Source organism: Parambassis ranga, chromosome 22 (assembly GCF_900634625.1).
Source record: "Parambassis ranga chromosome 22, fParRan2.1, whole genome shotgun sequence".
Classification (NCBI taxonomy): Eukaryota; Metazoa; Chordata; class Actinopteri; family Ambassidae; genus Parambassis; species Parambassis ranga.
In genome coordinates this window covers 11141423-11166016 of record NC_041042.1, presented here as the reverse complement: position 1 = coordinate 11166016, position 24594 = coordinate 11141423, and the positions used below count along the sequence as shown (strand labels likewise).

At 42.2% G+C, this 24594-nt stretch overlaps 3 protein-coding genes across 6 annotated transcripts; 2 read left to right on the top strand and 1 right to left on the bottom strand.

Moving 5' to 3' along the window:
- Positions 1 to 1368: 1368 nt before the first annotated feature.
- On the top strand, positions 1369 to 3281 carry LOC114427695 (uncharacterized). Its single transcript, XM_028395885.1, has 3 exons — positions 1369 to 2139; positions 2229 to 2296; positions 2615 to 3281. Exons 1-3 carry the CDS (start codon positions 1669 to 1671, stop codon positions 2715 to 2717), a joined length of 642 nt encoding a protein of 213 aa, XP_028251686.1. The 5' UTR covers positions 1369 to 1668; the 3' UTR covers positions 2718 to 3281.
- Positions 3282 to 4116: 835 nt separating this feature from the next.
- ttc7b (tetratricopeptide repeat domain 7B) lies at positions 4117 to 15948 on the top strand. 4 transcript variants are annotated; one of them, XM_028395457.1, is made up of 23 exons: positions 4117 to 4291; positions 5659 to 5813; positions 5914 to 5989; positions 6086 to 6178; positions 6491 to 6657; positions 7205 to 7326; positions 7777 to 7855; positions 7935 to 8110; positions 8226 to 8289; positions 8372 to 8509; positions 8650 to 8838; positions 8932 to 9049; positions 9203 to 9260; positions 9512 to 9584; positions 9756 to 9916; positions 9999 to 10115; positions 10448 to 10545; positions 10732 to 10986; positions 11994 to 12044; positions 13702 to 13842; positions 14386 to 14588; positions 15469 to 15542; positions 15616 to 15948. In XM_028395457.1, the coding sequence occupies exons 1-23, from the start codon at positions 4171 to 4173 to the stop codon at positions 15761 to 15763; spliced, it is 2877 nt and encodes a 958-aa protein (XP_028251258.1). In that variant the 5' UTR covers positions 4117 to 4170; the 3' UTR covers positions 15764 to 15948. The 4 variants fall into 4 exon arrangements, 3 of the variants coding, with proteins under 3 accessions (XP_028251258.1, XP_028251259.1, XP_028251260.1); XM_028395458.1 differs by lacking the exon at positions 11994 to 12044; XR_003669457.1 differs by lacking the exons at positions 14386 to 14588; positions 15469 to 15542; positions 15616 to 15948 and adding an exon at positions 12841 to 12916 and having other exon boundaries at positions 13702 to 13729.
- Positions 15949 to 19986: 4038 nt separating this feature from the next.
- Positions 19987 to 24068, bottom strand: calm1a (calmodulin 1a). The gene is made up of 6 exons (XM_028394859.1): positions 23902 to 24068; positions 20956 to 20986; positions 20668 to 20811; positions 20471 to 20577; positions 20238 to 20373; positions 19987 to 20070 (listed from the first exon to the last, which is right to left on the bottom strand). Exons 1-6 carry the CDS (start codon positions 23902 to 23904, stop codon positions 20042 to 20044), a joined length of 450 nt encoding a protein of 149 aa, XP_028250660.1. The 5' UTR covers positions 23905 to 24068; the 3' UTR covers positions 19987 to 20041.
- Positions 24069 to 24594: the final 526 nt, after the last annotated feature.

Below are 24594 nucleotides of genomic sequence, written 5' to 3'. Positions count from 1 at the left end.
CTCTCCCAACAACAATACAGCATTCCATATAAAAGAAAAATGTTAGGAAAGGGTAAACACATCTATGCAAAATCACAAAATTAAGACTTTTCCTAGGTCTGCTTCCATGGTGAAGGAATATTCTTAAATGAGGGAGAAGTCAGAGAAACCACAAGTATGTGAAGAGCTGGGCTGTGGCCTCCATCTAGCAGCAGAACCTCCTCCCCGTCTGGAAGCTGTTGGGTTTTTCTCCAGATGTGGCCAAGCTGTATGATCTCTTTAATGATACAGGGGGGAGCAGAAAATGAAGCTTTGGAAATAACACAAACGGGAGTCCATGAACAGCAGAGTTGTTTTTGTATTTCTTAGATAATAGATCATATTTTTGACTTTTCCACAGGCAAAAATCTGTTGGTGCACAACACAGTAAACATGATCCCATGTTTAGATTGTGTCTCTTAAATGGACATACATGCTGATCAGGATGCTGCACAAACACACTGTCTGTAACCTTTCAGTTTATAGTTTATACTTCATAGTTTTCAGCATTCTATCGGAGTAACGTGCTGCACATGTTCTCTGAATGTCACACAGTAACACAGGAATTTCCTCCATGAGACATCTGGCACTAGCTGCTAGCTTATTTTCTTTAACCCCCCCACCCACCCACCCACACACACACATTGACAGTTTGGAAAATGCACATTGCTTAAACGACAGGTGTCTTTGACTTGGTCAGCCTCCAGAAAGAACAGGTTGCACAGCTGTTTGGCACACACAAGCAAGAAAAGAGAGAGTGAGCGAGAGAGCTACTTAATGAAGGATGGCAAACATGTTTTTTTTACTTGGGTGTACTCTGGGTTCTTGTTGGACAGCTCTGGCTTTGAGGTCCTCCTGCTGTCTTTTGTATGTGCAAGTGGACCAAACAAAAGCTTATTGAGGAAACTCTGGGCAGCCTGAGCTGTTGGAAAGGAATGCCCCCTCTCTCGTGTCCCAGTCTAAATCAGTTATTGGGGGAGGGGGGTCTTGCTTTGGACTGACAGGAGCTCGCTCACTCTTGACCTGACTTACCTCAATAAAAACTATTAGCTGAACACAGAGAGGCAATAAGCTGCTCATGTTGCTGATGCAATACACATAAATCAAGCTGTTGTATTTGCATCTCTTTCTCAATCAAGGCAATAGCTTCCATTTGTATAATAGGCTCCTTAAAATATAAATGACAGATGGCATTAAAAAGTTTTAAAGTTTTTTTCTGTCCAATAGAAATAAAGGAAACAGAAAAGGTCTGAGTTTCTCCCTATGAGAAGGCGGAGTTTTCTCTTCGGGGTGCTGAGCCAAACTGTGTTATGTAACGGAGAGCTTCACTGTTCCTCATCCTCATGTGATGTTACTAGAAAGTTTACGCACCGCTGGTCTGGCTTAAGTCCGCTCTGTTTATGTATGGATGGACATATGTGGACAATGCGGTGATATCAGTCGTGCGCAAACACTCAGCAAGCGAACCTGGCATTAGGAGCCTTTTTTAAAGCCAAAGAACCATCCTTGGATCGTAAAAGTAATTGAAAACTGACCTTAAACACAGCCAAGGATTGCGCCTTTTGTTTGTTAATATTCAGCTCTGCGCGCTGCTGGAGAGCCTGAGTGGGAACTTGGAAATGAGGCTTTAGATTTTCACTGCAGCCAGACATGGGCACCGGTACAAGCCGAGGAAAGAAAGTCGCACCTGCGTGTGTCAGCGAGGTGAACGTGACCAAAGCAGGAGCAGGAGTCATTTCACCCAAACAGGACAACAGCTCATTCAAACCTCTTCAAATCCATACGATTTTGCGCAATGCGCGTAACCGTGCGCAACCGGACTGCCACAGCGAAGGACACGACTCTGACTTCTCTGCTGAGGATGATGATGGAGAGTTGGACACAGTTCTAAACAGTTACGAGGAAAGAGAGAGAACTTCTGTGAAGAAGACTCCAGCGAAGAAGACGTTCATTCGATCCAAGACATACGGGCTGTGTCACTTTAGGCAGGAGGAGGCTGAGGACGACTCCAGCTCTCCACGTGTCTCACATAAAGCGTCGAGCCAAGATGTAAACAAGAAGAGCAACGCTGCTTTTACGCACTCCAAAAAACAAACAGCTGCGAGCCACACAAAGCACAGTGTAAGGCTTCTACTGTTGATTCATGCTTGTTTTACAAGTTACAAATAAAAATGTGACTGTATAACAATGTGCATTTCTCTCCCTGTCAGTCTCCATCACAAGGCTTCTTGACCAGAGGGGCTTTGTTGGAAGCTGTTCCCACACCAGAAAAACAACCGTGAGTAGATGACTGATAAATAATTCATTTCCAGGCTCAGTGTAGTAAAAACAGAGCAGGGACAGATCAGATTCACATTTAAGGGATCAGGATACCAGCCCATTATGATGGCTGCAGATCAGATTTGTCAGGACAGAAACAAACAAGTGTCTGTTGTTGCTGCTTCACTAGAGGTGATGTAGTCACTGAGAACCCTACAGCCGAGATGAGATGTTTCTGTAGGCTCGCTTACTAAAAGAGTGGTATTTTGCATTTTGTGTCACATTAAATTTCATGTTTAATACGCCTCTCGCTGACACATTTCTTCTCTCTCCCCAGGACTTTTGGCAGCTGCCACAGCTCTTCTATCACCATGCCAGTCATCCTGTACGATGGATCAGAAGAGGAGCTGATGGACACCATTGAGAGGGAATTTAGTTGACCCCCCCTCTGAGAACGCTGCAGAAGAGCTACTGTCCTTTTATATATAGTTTATAGAAGACATTTTTAAAAAGAGAAAGGGAACCAGGGTTTGACAAATTCCCTGCTTTAGAGGGAAGGCTGTGTGATTTGTGTTTATTCAGGGTTGTCTAGACAAATTAAACATTACATTTGTCCCCTCTTGGCCTTAGAATTAACCCAACTTTTATTTAACAACACAAAAGCCAGGCAGTTCTCCTCCTCCACTGACCGGGGCTGTTAGCTGACAGAGGCCTCCTTGGTTTGTCGTCAGCAGTAGGAGGGTGTCACTGTCTGGCTGAGCATGCTCCTAACTTACATTGAGTATCCATAAATATACAATTCAGCAGAAAATGTACATTCTTGAGGCTTTTTTTAGGTTTTATGTGTAGCACAGTGTGGCTGTTCATGGGGCAGCCCTGCAGAGGCATGAGCAGGAATGTTTATTTAAGGTTTCCTTCCTGACCAAAGCTCCTGTGTTGTATGAAGGAGACATGTGTGACTCTGTAGCAGTACTGACATTTACTTTAAATGTAAACTTATTGTACCAGACATATTGATATATTCCATTATCATATCTTGTCATATGCTGTTGTTAAAGTATAACAAAGTTGTTGATGTATTTTTTACCGAATAATAAACATCAGATCAATGTTATTTAATAAATTATATTATTATATTATTATATTATATATTTAAATGCTTGGACTGAGCAGCTACCTTCACATGAATGCAGGAGTCACAGCTCTATGAGTCTGTGTAATATTTACATAAAATATTAGGATGATGAATGTCATGGTAAGTGAAAAAAGCAGGATCTCAATCATCACACACACACATACACACTGTTGTCGGAGGGACCCACAATTTGTGTGGATAGCAGTTTAAGGCATCAGGGAGGAAGAGGGTGAGTTACTGTGTGTTTTTTTCCACTGTGTTAAAGCATGTGTGTACGTTAAGAAATGTTTACAACCATTTGTAACACCGATGATGTATGTAGTTAAGAAATGGCATGCCGTAATGTAGGGAATAAATACTAAAAGGACCCTCAGCGGTCACACATTGTTACAGTAAGTACAGTAAGTTAGTTTCATTTAGTTCAAACCCCGTTGATATGCATAGCCTCTACACACTCTAGTACCTCATTATAGTCACAAGAGGGCAGGCAAGCAACATTTCACTATGTGAGTAAAACTTACAAAACAACAAATAGTGACATTTACCAGTTCAGGTTGGACTTTAAATGTCACATTGGTCCTGGTATCATGGTACCAATACATATTTTCTATTTTATATGGAAACACTGCAAACGAAACTAACACGGTACCATTTTATGTTGAAGGTCCTGAACCGGAAGTTGTGTTTCTTCTTCTATAGCTTAGCAACGAGAGGGAGGCTCTTGCTGTGTTTTGGTCCGGACGACCTCACTCACCAAGATGACAGCGAGGAAGTCTGGTTCACGACTGGAGACCGAGATAGAACGGTGTCGTTCAGAGAGCCAGTGGGACAAGATACCGGAGTTAGTACGGCAGCTGTCGGCCAAGCTAATATCAAACGGTAGGTTGTTGCTGCTCGTTCATTCAGACTTCAGGGCCTTCTTCCTAGCCTGACTCCTCGGTACTTCCTGACAGCAGCAGCCGATGCTGTGAGTTTTCACCACAGTATATTGCTAGTGGTCAGTTAGCTTGTGAAGGTCAGAAAGCTAACTTTGTGGCGTTTTGTGTGTACATACCGATATATGCAGAACTTTAAGATTATTAATAAATATTAGTCTTAGCTAGCCCCTGCGCTCTGTCAGCTCTGCCCCCGTTCAGCATCTGTCTCGTTGGCCTGGCTGTCATTGCTTCTGTGACAGACCAGTGTTGTTATTAATTCTCTGTGTCACTACAAACACACATAGTAGAATAACATATAATAAGTGTTACGCCTCTGATATGCCACCTACAAAGTCATACACTGTGAATGCTAACGCCAGTTGTAATTGTGATGAGCTAACGAATTAATTGTGATTAACTAACCTAAGTTCTTTAAGATTTTTATCAGGTCTTTTTTTAATGTGTGTTTGTTCCAGGAAGGTGACACGTTTGGAGCTCCCACAGAACATTTAAGTCTGGTAGTTTCTTTAATTATGGTTGCGCATCGCAGCTAGCTCTAATACATTTGTAGTAGCTTTAAGTGATACGTGATTGCTAAATGCTAGCTGTAAAACACATTAAATAGATTCAGATTCGTTATTGGCACTGACGTTTTTTTTTGTGCAAAATTAATGGTAAAAAAATGCGTCAGTTGCCAAGTTGCCTTCACATGGGCTGAGATTTTTTAGGACATTTATATAGAGTCACCCATTCATATTACTTTTACATTTACATTTTAATTATGGCGGGCCCCTGTTGTCAGTAGATTTTACAATTGATAATTATTGATATTTTGCAAGGGGTGGTTGATGGCCTGAGGTTGAAAGAGTTTCAGAAAACCTAAGTTTCAGCTAAAGGCCAGTTTTTATGTAACTAGAATTCTTTCTATAATTATGTGTCACAGTTGTGAAACACTTAAGTGATTTGTTCACAGCATGAAAATACTGCTGTTATGAAATGCAATTTGGCACGAGAACTATAAGCGGTAATAGTATTACTGGTCATTTCACATACACACACTTAATACTCACACATGATTTAGAAACGTGTATGTAATTCTGGCTGGTATGTGTGAAAGCACAGCAGTGGTTCTCTATGTAGACTTAAAGCCTTTAAGTGAACACATTGATGTTGAATATTCCACTATTAACAGCTGAATATAAATTAGTTTTAGGCTGACTTCAGACCTATATACTGTTGTCCATGGTATATTAGAGATTGACCCGGTTTTACCCAGCTCAGGATGGTGTTATGATTGATGTTAACATGTTTGGATCTATGTGTCTGTAGATGACTTAGGTGAGCTGTTACTGGGAGAATGCAAGCTCCAAACTTACTTGAAGGAGAATCCCATCAAACAAGGTGCCAGTCCCAGGGGCCAAAGACCCAAACTGGTAGAGGTCAGGAAGCACCTCACTGCTGCTCTGGACAGAGGAAACCTCAAGGTAGTTATGAACAAAACAATGACTGAATATGTTGTGAAAACTTTTTCTTTCTCACATTTTCTTTTCAATATTTTGTTAAATTCATACCTCTCTACTTTAGGCTGATTATATCCAAGAAGCCAGCCTGTTGATGGCCAAGCTCTGCTATGTGGAGGGAGAATACAGAGATGCTTTAGGTAGCGCACATAACCCATTTTTGCTCATATTGGTTTGCTTTATTCTTTTTATTAGATACTACAACTTAGTCAATGGTTTTGTTGTTGTTTTGACAGGTCACTACAGCAGGGTGAACCTGGATGACATGCAGCTGGTTGGTGCTCCCGTGTACAGGTTGTCTATGATAGCAGAGGCCTATGCTACTAAAGGTACACACCTAATGTTTCATGTTTTCCTCGAGTATTCCACATTCATGGCCAATCCCTGCATGTACCTCTTCTCTCCACATGGTGGCAGATCAGTACCATGTATATTAACACATATACACATGGTACACGCACACCTGAATTGTAGACATGATTTATCCTTGAAAATATATATATATATATATATATATATATATATATATATATATATATATATATATATATATATATATATATATATATATATCTTTAGTTGATATCAGACACTGTTACGCAACTTCCCTGTCACCCTGATGATTGTCTCTCCCCCTCCAGGCTTGTGTCTAGAGAAGGTCCCAGCTGCTTCTCCATCTTTGTCCAATAAAAACACTGGGTCCCCATCATCCAACAGGAGCACAACAGACAACAGGGAGCAGGAAATCATCACCTGCTATGAAAAGTCTGGGGACATTGCCCTGCTCTACCTGCAGGAGGCTGAGAAGGTGTGTGTGTGTGTGTGTGTTTGATCATGTAAAATCATGGTATCTATCTAATGGACTTTCACACAAGCACTCACCAAATATCTTGTTAGCACCTGTACTCTCTAGAGTACTGCCATCATTGTGGGTGTTTGATGAATATTCTGCTAACAGTGTAAGAGTTTGACTAATGTGTTGCTGCTCATGATAGCCAACTGGCAAGCAGGTCTCTTATTTGGAGATGCGTCTTAGCTGGCAAAATAAACTGCTGTAAAAGACTGAAGGAGACAAATCAGTCTCAGCACATGGGTAGAGAAGAGTGTGATAAATATTTCCTGAATTCATCAAAAAGTTGTGAGATTCTGGGTGTGATTTGAAGTTACAATGAAAATGGTGCTATTAATGACCACAATATGAAGACAGCACCATAAGATGTAGGCACATAGTGAGCAGGTAAAGAATTACATTTTGAAGCAATTGATCTTCCCCACAATAATTGCCCAAAACATAAATTGGTTCCTTCAGGGGGGAAAAATCTTTTCTGTCTCTGTTTATTCTTGCATATCCATAGGCGTTGTCAGCAGGGATTCAGAACCGCAGCCCAAAACCTGGTCCAGCAGCTCAGGACCAGGAGCTGGGCTACTTCCTGGAGACAGGCCTACAGAGAGCCCACGTCATCCACTTCAAGAATGGGTAAATGAGGATGAAAGGTTGGGGTAGATCACTGGATTTTCAGATGTCAGAGACAGACTCAAAAGGACCAGAGATAAGACTTTAAGCAGAGTAAAAGGATTTACACTGCTGTTGCTGAACTTTTTTTTTTTTAAATTTAGTTGCCCTAACAGAAATCATCGGCCCTTTGTGGGTACTTTCCACCCACTTAGCAGTTGATGTATTTAAAAGCTGCTGACGTGCATAAATGCACAAAAGTGTGAACATAGCTAAGTAGTGGGTGCAGCCCAAAGTATTACCAACAGTGCCCACATAGCTTCAGCTGTTAAGATTGTAAGAAATGGTTTTGTGGACTGAATAACACACAGCTAACAAAAGCATGAAACAAAGCATGAAGACTGTTGGTGTTGTAGTGTACAGAAGCACCATCTGTATACACTGATTTACCTTTTCCTGTCACCAATGCTATAGCAACCTGACACATGGCGTGGGCAGGTTTCGGGAGATTCTTCGGGCTGTTGAGACCAGAACCACCCAGAACCTGCGTATGGTGAGGAATCATTTGGTTTTTTTATTAGAACTTCAGAGAAGAAAATATTTTTCCAAATGTGTTTATTTTGTGCATGCAGACCATAGCCAGACAGCTCGCAGAGATCTTGCTCAGAGGAATGTGTGAACAGAGTTACTGGTCTCCTCTGGAAGACCCACCCACAGTGTCGCCACTGGACGATCCCACACGGCAAGGACACACTCTCAGCAAGAACTACAGCCTAAGCCGGCGCCCACGAGTGTACTCGGGAGAGAAGTGAGTGTGTTTGTTGATGCTAAACTGGGAGTATTTAAAAAATGAAATGTGTTGGCAGCGTATTTTTCTGCCAGCAGCTCTCCTCATGCTCTCTGCTGCATCTCTCTCCTCCCAGCCTGTTCTGTCCTCAGGAGAACACAGAAGAAGCTTTGCTGCTGCTGCTCATCAGTGAGTCAATGGTAAGACGCCCTGTGAGGTAGACACTATGTTTAACTTTGTAAATCTTGTCATGGTTGCATCTTGTATCTTGTGTGTGTTCAGGCTAACCGTGACGCCGTCTTGAGCAGGATTCCTGAGCACAACAATGACCGAATCATCAGCCTTCAGTCTGCCTCTGTGGTGTACGACCTGCTGACTATAGCTCTGGGCAGAAGGGGGCAGTATGAGATGCTGTCAGAGGTGAAACATTCACAATCATAGTGAAACATATTGAATTTCAAATCCTTAGTATACACACATAACATTGCAGATCTATCATCTATCTATCATTTAAAGATAATATTTTCATGTGATTTATAAATGTGTCTTGTTGACTCAAGTGTTTGGAGAGAGCCATGAAGTTTGCCTTTGAGGAGTTCCATTTGTGGTACCAGCTCGCCTTGTCGCTAATGGCAGCCGGCAAATCAGCTCGCGCTGTGAAAGTCCTCAAGGAGTGTATCCGTCTGAAGCCTGATGACCCCACCATCCCACTGCTGGCTGTCAAACTGTGCATAGGAGCTCTGCACTGGGTGAGGAAACCAAACAGGGTCTCAGCTTCTGTAGCTGTCCCCTGAGCTCTCTGTCTCTGTTTAACATTTTTATCGCTCTATTCCCTAATTCAGTTGGATGAAGGGGAATACTTTGCAAAGATGGTGGTTGACATGGGAGAGAAAGCAGCTGAATTCAGAGCTAAAGGATACTTGGCCATAGGTCTGGTTTACAGCCTCAAAGCTACTGACGGTAAGTACTTACAATACAGCTTGTTCAGGCTTGAAGTCATGTGTGTGTGTTTTTACATGGGACATCTAGCCACGTATCACAGACTACTTCTCATATAAATGCTGGGTTTCATAAATAGAATTATTGTATAATTATCTGATTGTTTGTCTTCAGCCTCCTTGCGAAGCACACAGGAGGAGTACCAGAGGAAAGCTTTGGGAGCCTTCCAAAGGTTTGGATTTTACCATGTTGCTGTGTCACATTTTCCTTCGTCACAATACAAACTGCTTTTTGTCAGACAGGACCAATTTAGGGTTGCTAGGCTGTTTTTTTTTAGCTTATCAACAGGGGGTTTTTTGATTTCCATTTAGTTACCTTTGTGTTTGCTCATTTTTTCACTGCTACAATGACCAAATTTCCCCAAAGGGATCTTTAAAGTTTCATTCATATAGTAATGTTTTATATCTTTCTCTTCACCTCTAGAGCTCAAAGTCTGTCACCTACTGACCATCTAGCAGCCTTTTACTTGGCACTACAGCTTGCAGTGTCCAGACAGGTACCATAATGTATATTAATAGCAAGATGAAATCACTCTGTTCATGTCAAAATCACAGACATTTGAGACATGAAAGTCAGAATATCGATGATTCACACATCTGTCATTTCCATCCCAATTCTTGTGAAAACCTGTAGTTATATGTGTGTGTGTGTGTGTGTGTGCGTGTAGATCCCAGAGGCACTAGGCTACGTTCGACAGGCATTGCAGCTTCAAGGAGATGATGTCCATTCTCTTCATCTCCTGGCCCTGCTTCTGTCTGCCCAGAAACACTACCATGATGCACTCAACATTATAGAAATGGCTCTGTCTGAGTACCCTGAGAACTTCAAGTAGGCACTACAAAGTTTCATTCAAGTGTGCTGTGGTTGAAGTTAGCAGACTAAACCTCATATATATATGTGTATATTGTAGTTTGCTGTACACCAAGGTGAAGTTGGAGTCGATGTGTAGAGGACCAGAGGAGGCCCTGCTCACTTGTAAACACATGCTGCAGATCTGGAAGAGTTTTTATAACCTCACCAACCCCAGGTACACTCACACACACATACCAGTCCTCTGTGAATCCTCTTCCTTTATCATTAGCAGTTATGGCCCATGATTTCTGCCGAGAGACATTTATTGAGTTATTGAGTTTTTATATATTGTATGTTTTGTGCCATGTAGTTACACACATTTAAGATTAATATAAATTGCTAAGATTTACATTGAAGTTACATAAGAAGACAGAAGGTGACTGAGTAATAAAAAAAACAAACATTTATTCTTTCTTGGATTTAGAGCTTAACTAAGGGAATGCACACCATTATTCTGTCTGAGTGTGTGTCCACTGTGCACATACTGTACATGTGTGTTTGCGGCAGTGACTCGGGGCGTGGGAGCAGCCTGTTGGATAGAGCCATAGCAGACAGGCGACAGCTCAACGCAATGACTCTGCCTGACTTCAGTGATCCTGACACAGGTACGTGTGCACACACATACACGGACATACAAGGTGTTTGTCAGTGAAGAGAGTTACAACACAATTGTTTCTCATGTAATGGTGAGAGCATCAAATGAGCCTCCTCCTTTTTTTTAATTCATCTCTTCTTCTTCCTTACTGCGAATATGAATTTGACTCATTTCTGTTTGTTTTTCTTTGTTTTAGTCTCAGGTTCTTCCTCCTCTCACTCTGGTTCTGAACCAGTCTCCCCCATTTCCCCATCCACCATATCCACCCTCTCCTCCCCGCTGTCTTCCCCTTCCTCCCCTGTCTTCATCCTCCAACCCCCACCCCTTCCTCCACCCAAAAAACCCCCATCCTTCCTCCCTGCCTCTCCTTCTTCCATTTCTCCTCCACCCACCAAGACCAGGACACACTCCTTTTGCAACCACGTTACTCTCCGCCAGCTCTCCTCCAGCTGTAATCTGCCTCCACATCCACTCTGCCTGTAGCATGGTGTGGAGAAAGAACAGAAACAGAAACTCATTGGTTATTTTGCATGTTTACATATCATTATTTATAGCTTGTGATGTAACTGCTCTTAATTATGAGGTCTACAGTTTGCTCACTCAAGTTAGTATACACTTCTTCTGAGCAGTCATAGAGCCTATTAGAGGGACTAAACTGACTAACCCACATAGTACAGGGACCGTGCCTTGTGGTGCTTACTGGAAAGTGGAGTTGATCCTTGATGGCTTTGCGTTTTTGCAACTTATGCGTGACTCACTCACAGTTGGTACGACTAACATTTAGAAATCCAATGTTTATTTTTTTCCCTCACTCGAACTGATTATTAGCTTTACTGTCTCCTTCTGTCTGTTATCCTGTTTTATTCCCTTGTGTGTGTTGTTATTTGTCATCTCCTGTTCCTGAGAAGATTTTTTTTATTTCAGCCAACATTCATTTGTCTTGATTCCAAGTTTCAACATTGTGTTGTCTGTCCTTATTGCCATCTCTTCTACTAATGATGTTTTAATAATATGGGCTATTAGTTATTTCTACAAAACATGTATTTTTCTCAGCTGGCCAGAAAACAATGACAGTTTTTAAATCTGACAGTATTCATGACTATAAATACTCACTAAATCTTATCTAAGTCTCAATGTGCATGTTGAGAGCAGTTTATAATTTATTTTATGAGTTATAATGAGAGAATAAGAGATGAGCATGTTTAGTGCTGTCGGTTTATTCAATTTTACCTTTATTCTTACTGAAAACTATGCTACTTAACCATTTGTTAGAAGAAAATTCAGTTGTTAAAAATGCATAAATGGAAGGTAGAAATCGTCCAGCCTGCAGCCTTCCTCCTGGGCGTCAGCCCTCTCTTCCCCTCATCATAATTCGGATGTGTCTTCTTCTGTCTCTTCCTCTCTTTGGATCATTAACAGTCGTCTCTCTGTTTTTCCCATCCCTCCGTTCTTTTTAAGGCGGCCTTCAGGACGCTAACACTCTTGGTTTTTCCTCCATGTTTTCTGTTTGTAAGTAGCCATCTAACCTCCATCTGACTTGCTTTTTTCCATCCATTTTTGCTTCTTGTTTACCATCCATCCCTTTCCTGCTGAGATCAGATACATGTAATATCTGCCTAAAGAAGATGTACATAGCTTCTGTTTTAACAAAAGGTTATGTTAGGCTAGAGCCTTAGAAGGAAATCTTTGTTGGAACTTCTATGAATTGAGGCTGCAGTTTTCTAGCATATTGGAATAGATATTTTTTGTGTTCGACATGTTTTCTTCTTCAGTAAAGAGAAGAATCACTCAGTGACAACAGTAAGGAGGCAACAAGCAGCCTTATGCATGTTAATCTAATCACCTACAAAACACTGCTGTCATTTTGACAATTATGTGCATTACAAAATAATGCCAGTCACTAATAAGCATAATGTGTAATAGTAGATTCATATCTCATAAACCACTGTGGAAAGTCTGCAAATGAGAATAAATGACCAGAAAAAAGGACACTACCCAGCTGGATCAGATCGGTCCATAATCTTATAATCTGTGCATCTTTTATCAAGATGTAGTGGCTTTATTGCCACTTACACTGATACTGTATCACAAAATATGGGGGAAAAGTCACAGCTGCATTTTTACTGTGCGTCATCATATTCTGCATGTGTAACATTAGAAGCACAAGTCACAACTCACAGGAGGTTATGTAGAGGTTTGTTAGGAAATTAGCTGTCTTTAGTGGTGCTATCATTTCATATGTGGTGAAGCACAAGTGAAAGCAATCCACATGATAACACACATTACACTTCTGCTCCTCTTTCAGAATGGGGTGGATGTGGAGAATAGATGATGCAAATAAATAGAGAGAAGGATGGGAACATCAGCTTCAGTAAGACGAGGTGTTTGCAAAAATAATAGTTCCATCAATATGGTTGAGGGTACTTTAGCTATCAGTGAATGTGCTGTACAGCCCTTCAAAACAGGATTATCAACTTTAAAATTAGAGAAGCAGACATCCTTTCATCATCTCCTGAAAGCTACTTTGGCGAGATTCAAATGTGCTTCTTTTATCCTTTATCATAGTCATCTTTTCACACATAGGTGGTTTCCTAGCACAGTGGAAGGACCACACCAGAGGGAGGCCATAACAAGAAGAGAAGGAAACAGGAAGTCAGATTGTGGTGGTTATTTTAACTAGCTACAACCACCAATCATTTTCTTTTTAGACCTTTCAGGGAATAAAACATCTTTTCATGCAATGAAATACATTTAGGTAGTAACTGACATGAGAGCTAACAGTAGAGAAGAAGGCTAAAGATAAAATGTGGTGGGTACATCAAGCACTGCCTTTACATCATTGTATTAACTCAATACAAAATCTCACTTTTGTTACTAATGAGCAGAGTGCAGAGTGATGCTGTTTATGCATTCAGCTGATTAATCCAGGGCCATAACAGTGTGCTGCAGAGTGTGTGGAATGGTGTGGGCTCCAGCACATTTCAACTGCAAGTGTGGAGCTTTTTACAACAACCAAACAACACAGATTTCACTGCTGTTGTGTTTGGTTGATTTAAATCACTGCATTGTGGCACGTGTCTGCCTAACACTGCTGTAATGGTAAGTCAGTGAATCTGGGAGATGATGGTGTGTGTGTATATGTAACAGTTGGATTGTCTCCCTCCAGGTTCGGTGCATGCCACATCCATAGCAGCCAGTCGTGTGGAGCAGGCTCTGTCTGAGGTGGCCTCCTCCCTGCAGAGCAGCGCCCCCAAACACGGACCCCTACACCCGTGGATGACCCTTGCTCAGATCTGGCTGCATGCAGGTATGGTCGCGTACATTCACGGTACGTTGTCATTTGTGTTTGAAAGACAGGAAATCTTTACTTCCTGTTTATATCAAACACATATCAAAAGCGGTCTAAAGGAATCATTCTCATTCATCCTCTTTAGGATGCATTAGGTGCAGCACTGTATTTATGAATAGTTTGATCAAATATAAATTAAATATTGGATTTCCCTTGCTGTAGACTGAAGCCCTGACTCTATTAGCGTCAGCAGATACTTGCAGACAAAATGTAAACAGATAAAAGAGTGCACACAGACACACACAGCACACACACTAAGACCGTAAGACAGAGGTAGTTTGTGCTCTTGTTTATCTCTCCAGCTGCTTCCTGTCAGAGGTGGTCATTTCCAGCCCGCCGACATAACTAATGTAATCATCCAATCAGACGACAGACAGACAGTCCACACTCATTTCCTCTCCCTGTATCATTCTGCCTTAATCGCAATGAAAACATCAGACAATCTCAGTGTAGGGAATGTTTGTTTCTTACCTTTTCTTTCTGTCTATGTTTCATGGACAGCTGAGGTGTACATCAGCATGTCCAAACCAGCTGAAGCCACAGCATGCACTCAGGAAGCCTCCAACCTCTTCCCCACCTCCCATAATGTGCTGTACATGAGAGGCCAGATAGCCGAGCTAAAGGGGAACATGGATGAAGCCAAGCGCTGGTACGAGGAGGCCCTCTCCATCAACCCGACGCATGTCAAGACCATGCAGAGACTGGTAATGCACACCTGCACGTGATCTGTCCTTGTGTTTGTTCTCTTGAGAACAAACATACCATATCCTCATATCCGCCTGGAGTGTGTGTGCACACCCTAAGGGTTTGCGTGTTGTCATGTAATTAGCCGGAATCCTCTGGGACAGCCCTATCAGACCTGTTCTGTCTCTCTTTGGTAATGGCTCATTCTGTACTGTATGCCTCTATTTGTGTGTTTGCATGGAGGCTGCACAAAGTAAATAAGCCATTACTACCCAGTAGGGGTGTAAGAAAAAAAATGATTCTGTGAAATATCGCAATATTTTATTTGGAGATACTGGTATCGATTTAAGTCATTTTTATATTAATTATTTATGAGCACACATTCATTTTTTTCTTACTTTTTTTTTTCTTACGTCTTTTTCAGCATAAATACAACTTATATGTGAGATACAGTTGCATTGTGCAGTGTTCTTATAATTAAAATAATTAAAAAATAATACATTTTGTTTGTATTCAGATGAGGCTTTCCAAACAAGCTTTCCATACTCTTTAAAAAATGCGTGTGTGTATATATATATATATTATAAAATCGCAAAATATACCTTCTTTGTTACAGTATCGGGATATATATCGTATATCACCAGATTCTTGCCAATACACAGCCCTACTACCCAGATGCTTTCAGTGTCTTCTGGTTAGTCAGAGCTGGTATGCTTGAAATACACAAAAGTAAAGAGGAAAATATCAAAAAGGCCATACTACTCTTTTTCACAAGTCAATATTGTAGCCAGAGACCTATAATTTCACATGCATGCGTGATATTATAGAATTTTTATAATTTCAGAGTCGAGTCAATGACAGACATACTCAGTAAAGACGGTGGTTCTTGCCTTCACACAGGGTCTGATTCTGCATCAGTTGCAGCGCTACAGTCTGTCGGAAAAAGTCCTGAGGGATGCTGTGCAGGTCAACAGGTGAGTTACTATTTCCCCTTTGCAATTTCCTCTCTCCTGTTCTTATATAATTTGTTCTCTCTTCTCTCCTCAGCACGGCTCATGATGTGTGGAACAGTCTGGGTGAGGTGCTGCAGGCTCAGGGAAACGCTGCCGCTGCCACCGAATGTTTCCTCACCGCCTTGGAGCTGGAGGCCAGCAGCCCCATTCTTCCCTTTACTATCATACCCAGAGCATTATGAGACACACACATACATGTACCTTTAGTACAGCCTCAGTACTGTAGCAGTGGCACACCTGTTGCACTCACCCAGCATGCCTGCATGCTACTGACACACCTGCACAACACTGTACTGCCATAATCTCAACAAACATACGCATACTGTAAATAATTGCAAATAGTACAAATAAACCAACACGAATGCTTCCCTCTGTCCAGCAACCTTTCTCATAATGCCTTGCTGTGGCTGTGAACCCTGAGTCTGTGGGTGTCTTTGTATGTGTGAGGGCTCCAGTCTGTGGAGAATATTTGGTCTCATAATGGACAGAAATGTGTACTTACATAATCCACAAATGCTGTGGAAGTCCCCGGGGGGAGAATGGGGACATCTGGGGACATGTGTAATTTCCAAGTGACTTTTTTCCTTTTTACTAGTAGATACTAGCATTTCTTCAGATTGTGAAGTGTGTAAATTACAAACAAAACACCACACAGGTTGTGTTTATGGATCATGTAATACACATCTGTGACCAGATTTCTGTGTGCTGATGCGTCTACGGTCGGTGCCATGCCCATATATGTGTGCCAACGTTTCCTGTGCACACTTGTGACTGGTTGTATGTGGTTTCTGGTGTGTGCCATGTGTGCGCTTGTTGTCTTCTTTGTTGTTCAAAGATGTAAATAGGACTCAGTTGTTCTGGCGTTGCATTCGGAAGCCTATGATTTTTTTTTGTCGTTTACATGTCATTCAGTCCAAACGTTCACACGGTTTTTTTGTTGCCGTTTCCTTTACAAGCCAAATATTGTATTGAGTCAAATACACACAAACACACACATGCTTGTACTTGTTGCTGTTGATATGGAGAGAAATCAGCATTACTGTATGTGTTTCTGGACAGCCAGAATCCAATGAAGTATTGACAGACACGATCACTGAAGAATCAATCCATCAAAACTCTAAATGCCAAAAAAACAGGATGCATTCACAAACACATAGAAAATCAGATTTTTTTTTTCTTGGGTGTGTTTTTAATGGGGTTTTAAACCACATTGCCATGCCAATCTCTGACACGTGTCTGATTAGAATGTGTGCCAGTGAAAGGAAAAGATAAAACTAGCTCACAGAAACAAAATGAAATAACGCATAGTTTACATTTTTATTATAAATAGGACTAAGAGTCTGTTACATGTGTTTTTTTAATCAGATTTTGTGTTTGTGTAAATGCTCCTGCAGTGATTGTGTTGTCGATGTGTCAGCTAGATAAATATATCTATTTTTTTCATTTGATTTGTGACTATAAATACAAAGGACAATGGCTGTATATTGATTGTTCCAATTGTATTATTATTTTAGAGTAAATTATAATTATATTTTCTTGAGAGATGAACAGTCAGTGAGTCCTTTGTGCTGATAATGAATGACTGAAAATAATATAACGGTGACCAAGACAATAAAAGTGTATAATAAAGAAGCAGGAGCCCTTTGCGTGTTTGTTGGATTTCCTGTATCGGGTTCTTATTTCCTCTTGTGCTCTCAGCCTCAGTGGTTTAGTAAACCTGTGTGTGGTATTTTCCCTGGCTGTGACCTCGGGGGCCAAAGGTGTGTGTTACTTTCTCGGGTGTGCGTCTGTCAGTGCATAGTTGCATCCTCCTTTGTTGTTTGTGTATCAGAGGATTATGTGCTGACGGGTTTTGTCCTGGAGTGTCAGGAAGCCGCAGTTCAGCCTCAACACTTGCCCCACAGCGTGGTCTTTGCTACCGAGGTCCCTGCTGGATTCTCAGGTGTCACCAACAGTTCTAACAGTAGATCTCTCTGTAAAGGTCACTGCAGGGTCCACAGATATGATAAAGGTGATTGAAAGAGTGTGTGTGTGTGTGTGTGTGTGTGTGTGTGTGTGTGTGTGTGTGTGTGTGTGTGTGTGTGTGTGTGTGTGTGTGTGTGTGTGTGTGTGTGTGTGTGTGTGTGTGTGTGTGTGTGTGTGTGTGTGTGTGTGTGTGTGTGTGTGTGTGTGGCCAGTGGTAGAAGTTTCAGAGAAGTTTGGATGCATACACGTGCAGTTAAACTTTGATGAAATAGAATGTTTGCAGTTGATCACCTTTTCCAAAGAAGTCCAGGGTTTAAATTTTAGAGGAGGAGACTCTATCGTACAGGGTGATGCAGAAGTCTGCTGTTGCTTAAAAAAGACAGGGAGCCTTTGTCCAGAAACACTTGGGTTAACTTTTTCCAACATGATAACACCTATCTGTCTCTAACTTCCACAGAAGCGAAGGCTGTGAAGTCAGCAGTCCAAGGGATGTGTTTCCTGAGATGCTGCTAGTGTAGTGCTGTTAAAGGGTCACACTTCTTTTCAGACGGTTGCAGGAGAGGCAAGGCTTTCTAAAAGCGAACCCTTACTTAAACAGCTTGAGGACACTAAACATGAACATGACACTAGCAGACAGTTACATAAGTCCAGCCTCTGTGAGCAATTCATGGATACATACATTTCTCCATCTTTCTTGACTGTACCTTAACAATGCCACATTTACCACCTACATATCCTATAAAGTAGTGTTGCTTTAATTACCGTATATATTAACTTGCACTGCTTATTGACATATCGGGATATTCAGTATAAATGTTGGATCCTGTTCGCACCCAGGGATTCTATTATTGTCCTTCAACCTCTTCATTCCTCATCTCATCTCTCACTCTCTCCTCAAACTCCCACAGTTTTCTGCTCCCCCTCTTTCTCTTCCACCCATCCTGAGCCTGGCTGTGTTGCCTAGCAACGCCTCCTCATTTGCAGACAGATTTTCTTGACGATCTGGAGAAGTCCTTGTGACAGCTCTATATGCACATATGTACTACATTTGCAGACAATGTTAAGATAGACAGGTATTCTGTTGAAAATTACACTTTGACGCCACACAAAATCCATATGTTTGAATTAAGGAACTTAATGCAATCAAAACTTTCAGAACTGAATAAATGAATAAACACATTTCAAAACTACGATCCTCTCAAAACACTAACAAATTCCCCACGTAAAATATATGAATTGTCTGTACTCACACTTTGCTCTCAGTAAGACATCACACTGATGAGTCACTTTAAAGCTGCACTTCCCCCACAGAAAAGAAAACACAGTCATCGGACTTTTAGGAAACAGACTCCAGCCTATGTCTTGGTTCATGAAATTTTATTGAAAAAAACAAAATGCAAAGACTAACATACAACTTGGAATGCAGATCAACTGAACTGAACAGAACAGTTGGACTGGGCCGGGCCTCGCCGCACCCACCCACACACCCACGCACACACACACACAGACAACACAAGATAGAAATGCTGCAAAGCACCGACCCTGTCCCCACTAAACTGAAAGAAACCATCCTGTAGATTTATACACACAGTCTCTGAGGCAACATACTGAACCTGAGCATGCTGCAATTACAAGATTTTTTTTTCTTTAAGCTCACTACTGACTATTGTTGATCTACAACTCTGTGATTACTTGGACACTGATGTTGCCACAAAGACTGTATTTGTATATAAAATTACATATGAAGCCCACCCAATCCCTCCAATCAATTAGGACACTGCTGGAGGGGCTCCAATACACGCCCCACCCAGGCTTCACCCTCAGCAAAGGGAAACACACGAAAGGATAAAGTGAGGATCCTGACATGCCAGAAACACATAATCTAAAATGAGTTCAATTGATTCCATTTCAAATATTCTTAAAAATATCTGCTGTCAGTGACTTCGTTTAGGTAAGCAGCGAATGTTGCACCAGTCTACTTACTCCCATCCTTTACTCAACTACCCCTTCATTCCGTTTGTGGCTCCCAGGCCAACCTGAGGCCCAACAACAGCCCTCTGCCACTGAGCTCTCAACATTAACCCATCTAAAGCTGCATGCATGAAGAACAAAAAACAAAACAGGAAGTCTAAGTCAAAGAAGAAGGAAGGCGATTGGCCAGCCCAAATAATCGTTATGAAGTCAGGCAGATGGAACCAGGAAGCAGACGAGCAGTGGCCGAAATGACCAGCCGCCCACAGGCTGCTTGGATTGAGATCTGATTGGGCAGCTCAGCGCTGGGGGGGGGAGGGGGAGGGATACAAGCCAGTACATGCAGATTAGGTTTTTTCTTTTTGTCTTTTACCTTTTTTGAGCTTGTTAATATGGACAGATTTTCAGTATTTCAACATTCAGTTTAAGTTGTCTATACAGAACAGCATGTTTAAATGTAGATTTTTGCAATAAGAGGTAAGTGAAACATTTGACTGATTCTTTGTCTTTAATCTGAGCCAGGTTCATTTGGCCGTCATCATCTGAACAAATTCTGTAGAGGCAAAGGGAAAAAAAAAAACACATCATCAGAAACTGTGAAATAAACCAGCTGTTAGAGACATCTCCTGACACATAACTACAAAACTTTACATCAGTGCTTCAGAGACAGTGTGTCCACACGAGTGTGGTTAAAATCATAGACAAACTGATCTAGCATACCTTCATAGTTGACCTGCCCGTCTCCATCAATGTCAGCTTCTCTGATCATCTCATCTACTTCCTCATCTGTCAGCTTCTCTCCCAGATTAGTCATCACATGACGCAGCTCTGCTGCACTGATGTAGCCATTGCCATCCTGGACAGGAAAGACAGAGAAGGGGTCATCCACACAGGTCAGTCAGTAGGGCATGATGCTTCAGGGTTACAGTGGTGACCACATTCAACAGGCCCACCTTATCAAACACTCTGAACGCCTCCCTGATCTCCTCCTCGCTGTCTGTGTCTTTCATTTTCCGTGCCATCATCGTCAAGAACTCAGGGAAGTCAATGGTCCCATTGCCTAAGGAAGAGAACGATAAAGTAAGTGGTGCACCTGACTACTGACTGTTAAAAGGTTTTTACAAACTGAGCCTAGAAGGGGGCAACACACCATCAGCATCCACCTCGTTTATCATGTCTTGGAGTTCAGCCTCAGTTGGGTTTTGACCCAGTGACCTCATGACAGTGCCAAGCTCTTTAGTGGTGATGGTACCATCTCCATCTTTGTCAAAGAGGGAGAAGGCCTCCTTGAATTCTGGACAGGCCCGGGAGGGGGAGCAGAGAACATGGGAGAGAATTAAGAAGATAATTTGTTAACAGCCAGTACAACCAAACTCATACTCATGCTGACAATACATATTCAAAATAATTCTAGTGCAGAGTGTAACCTTAGTCTTACCAGCTATCTGCTCTTCTGTCAGTTGGTCAGCCTAGAAGTGCAAGATGGATAGATTTAGTTTACAAATGTTAAAAACCCCTTTTCTTCTTATCACATATCAGCAGGTAACAAGTGATTATATGTGTGCTTCAAATGCTCTTTTATAGGTCAAAGTATGTTTTTTAAAATAAGCAGCTCTAGCTGAACCATTCAATCCGCTTTCTGTTTCAGTGTACAACCTTTATGTCACCAAACTGGATATCTGTGAGGTCTGCCACCAGTTTGGCTGCTTTCGGTTCAGGCTTTTTAGATTCTCCAACACCTCGTCCTCTTCCCCCTCCATCCAATCTCAACCCTCCACCTCCTCTGCGCTGCTTCAAATCCACACCTCGTTCTCCTGCAACCCTTCCACTTATGCCCGCTTTTATGCTGATTCCATCCAGTGCCCCCCGGACCATCACCAGTCCTTCAGCCAGGCATTCAGCCCGCTTGCTGTTCTGGACACCCTGTTTTTTAACCTCGGATAGCTCAGCTTTGGTTTTCTGCATGCAGTTCCTCAGGTCCTGCATCTCTCTGACTAGGCTATCCATGCGGCTGGATGATGTGTCCATCAACACCTGTAGGAAGGCCCTGTAGTTCCTCTCCTGCTGCTGAATGAGCTCCTTGTAGTAGTGCTGTTGTTCATCCAAGAGGTCATAGACCGTGGACAAGTTCACCAGCTCATCTTCTGCTGGGTACATAGCGACCTTCTTAGGCAACATAGGATGATAATAATGACAACAAGGGCAAAAAGTGTGCGTTAAAGGGGGAGGAGTGGCTGGCTGAAAAAAATAATGGCTAGACATCGGTCAGTCACTCCTGAATGTTGGAAACGCAAGGACACAGAGAATAACAAATTCTGGCATCTCTGTGTGAGTCTTGATTTAGAAGTGGAGGCAAAAAGTTTATAGTCCTCCAAACCGATGAATGGGGATCACTGGATAACTGCAAGGCTTGTCTTTCAATCCTTCCACAGTGGATGGCTGGAGAGATGACACAATCCTTCTGGAGTAGCAAGGGTCAGTAAATTGGCACCGACCTGACAGGCGGCAATTCTTCTTTTTGCAAGCTGGGTGACAAGTTGATGAAAAAGCTAGTCCTTCTGTCGACGTTTTCCCGCTTACTTGTCCACCTGTCTGTCTCTCCATAAATCTGTCTGCCTAACTGCCCGTCTTTCTTCCATCCTTGTGTCCTGTGGCACTGTGAGTATACATGACCAGTAGTTGTACTTTCCTGGCTGCATCTGACACCAAGTGGGTGACACTGTGGAGAACCCTGCTCCCTCTGCCTCCATGTTGGGGTGTTGGCGTGTGTGTGTGTGTGTGTAGCTGTCTTTTCATCTTTTCAATGGATCTACAGTAAAGACACATGCACTGATGACTCCACCTCCTGCAGTTTGATAGATAAGAGAGCCTTCAACAGTTTGACAAAGAAAAAACACACGTGTGCAGCAGGAGGCCTGGCCAGGAGGTCACTCAAATGTGTCAGGAAAAAGGATTTAGGTGTGTGGGAGTAATAGTGTCCAAAGCAGGGGAGGTCACAGGAGTTTTGTGTGTGTGTCTCTACTTATACATGCGAACCTGTGGCCCATCATCTCACTGCTACAGTTCCAACTCCTAGGGCGGATCAGTTGGCTGGTCATCTAACCTCCTGGACAGCATCATGGGTCACAATGCTTGTCCTTGTCCATACAGTTACAACAATTTGTGTATTGTTGTGGTAGTCTCAGGTTTGATCCATGGTCATAACTTGTTGGTGACATCTTTGTGATTTGGAGATTACTAGGATTAACGGTAAGGGTGTGTTCCTGAGAGAAACACAGCTCTGCCACAATATACATCGTCTTATTTGTTGATCTGTCAGGATCATGTCTTGGATGTTGTCAGTGGTCTCCTGCATGGAGATGGGTCATGTTCCAAGCTCTCTCTCTCTCTCTCTCTCTGTCATGTTTGAATTCAGCAGCCCCACATACTGAAAGAAGGGGGCACCCTCTCCAGGTTTGCACATGAACCTCTTTGGGGGATAAGCACTTAGGACAGATGTGGCAGATGCCTGCACTGATGTCTATTTTTAATCAGTGCTTACTTGCAACACATTACTACCCAAACCAAAAATACCATATTTTAACTTCAAACCTTCCCCATAGAAAACTCAAGTACTGTGCATGTGTGTAACAAATATGTCTGACTTCTAATGTCCGATATCCAATTATTATTGAACAGAAAATGCGCATATTACAGGTATTACACCATATTCTGTGACCCAGTTTAGACTAAGACTAGTGCATTTTGTAACATAAGTACCGTTATCAAATATTGTAACGATAGTAGCCATAAAAATGTGTGACCTAAATAAAATGACAGTGATCGCTTTCACTGTGTTAGCAGCTGAAACTGGCGACTAGTGTTGTAAATATCTGTCAACACCCCAGTAACATCTCACCCCTCCTCAGTCTTATTAACAACTAAATTAAAACTCCCCACAAACATTTTGCATTAACAATTGTTTTCCTGCACTCTTTAAGCAAACGCTTGAGGGAAAAATGGTTGGTAAAAACTGACAGGAAAATCAAGTAATTGAAGAGTTTAGCAGTAGCTAAGGTGCTAATATTTTCACAACCGCTACAACTCACTACAAAGGCCACCTGTAACAAGCACCGCACTTCTGACTGAGATAATATCTACTACTGCTATCATTTCACTGGCGGGTACTACTAAGCCGGAATGGATCTAGCCGCAGCCGTGTTAACAGCTAACTAGTTAACATCGCCTTGCTAACTAGACAAGCCCATTCTGCTGGCGCGCTCTGCAATAGAGTTTTCAAAATATTTCAAGAAAACGGATGTCTTTGAGCTTTGTAGCCGCGGGCTGCCACCCACGCAGCTGGATGTAAGACAAACCACACAACAGCGCCGCTTAAAACACTCACCATTGCTGTTTTAAGTTGAAACGGTTGGTCTTCTAGTGCTACAACGGAGAGAGGAAATGGACGGCAGCCACTGAACAAGCCTGGCTGGCTGGAGGCGGGCAAGCAAGTCAAACCACCACTCACTGTATTACTCCGCGCTCGGCTCTGATGAAGCGTTGTCACTCCCAGTCTGTCTCTATGGCGGCGGACTATTTTCTGTTAAGGAGTTTTTAATGCAGGCGCATGGGTATGTTGTAAGCGGCGGCTGACAAGTACCGGGGAAGTTGCGGTTTTGCATTTGAGAGGCGGAGTCTGATTGGACAAGGCAGACCCGCAATATTCTGTATGCTGTATGGAGGCCGCTGATTGGATTGGGTAGATCTGCAATGCGCCAAACCACGGCGCGGCAATAGGGGGAGCGTTTTCCCCGCTGCTGCTGTCTGCAAGATGTCCTGTGGTGTAGTGGTCGGTACAAAGATGGCAGGTGGAAACTTGCAGGTAGTTTTCAGGTGTGTCGTTCAACAGAGTTGCGAGCAACAAACATGATGTATAAATAAGATGTTAGGTTTTGCACACACACGGCCAAAAGTAATTACAACCCCTTAGGTAAATAACATTTTGGCGCTAAACGTTTAATTAAATTTAATAATATAATGTCAATATTTGCCCAGGAAATGATGAACAAAAAAACGAACATGTCATGTTTTATGTGAT

Bases quoted from the DNA above. Each gene is read 5' to 3' on its own strand.
- LOC114427695 (XM_028395885.1), top strand. From the start codon at position 1,669: ATGGGCACCGGTACAAGCCGAGGAAAGAAAGTCGCACCTGCGTGTGTC. The intron at 2,140-2,228 runs GTAAGGCTTCTA...TCTCCCTGTCAG, and splicing joins CGAGCCACACAAAGCACAGT to TCTCCATCACAAGGCTTCTT. The intron at 2,297-2,614 runs GTGAGTAGATGA...CTCTCTCCCCAG, and splicing joins CCCACACCAGAAAAACAACC to GACTTTTGGCAGCTGCCACA.
- ttc7b (XM_028395457.1), top strand. From the start codon at position 4,171: ATGACAGCGAGGAAGTCTGGTTCACGACTGGAGACCGAGATAGAACGG. The intron at 9,261-9,511 runs GTTTGGATTTTA...CTTCACCTCTAG, and splicing joins GCTTTGGGAGCCTTCCAAAG to AGCTCAAAGTCTGTCACCTA. The intron at 12,045-13,701 runs GTAAGTAGCCAT...GTCTCCCTCCAG, and splicing joins TTCCTCCATGTTTTCTGTTT to GTTCGGTGCATGCCACATCC.
- calm1a (XM_028394859.1), bottom strand. The intron at 20,578-20,667 runs GTGTGTTGCCCC...TCTCTTCCTTAG, and splicing joins AAACGAGGTGGATGCTGATG to GCAATGGGACCATTGACTTC. The intron at 20,374-20,470 runs GTGGGCCTGTTG...TTTCCTGTCCAG, and splicing joins CGTTCAGAGTGTTTGATAAG to GATGGCAATGGCTACATCAG.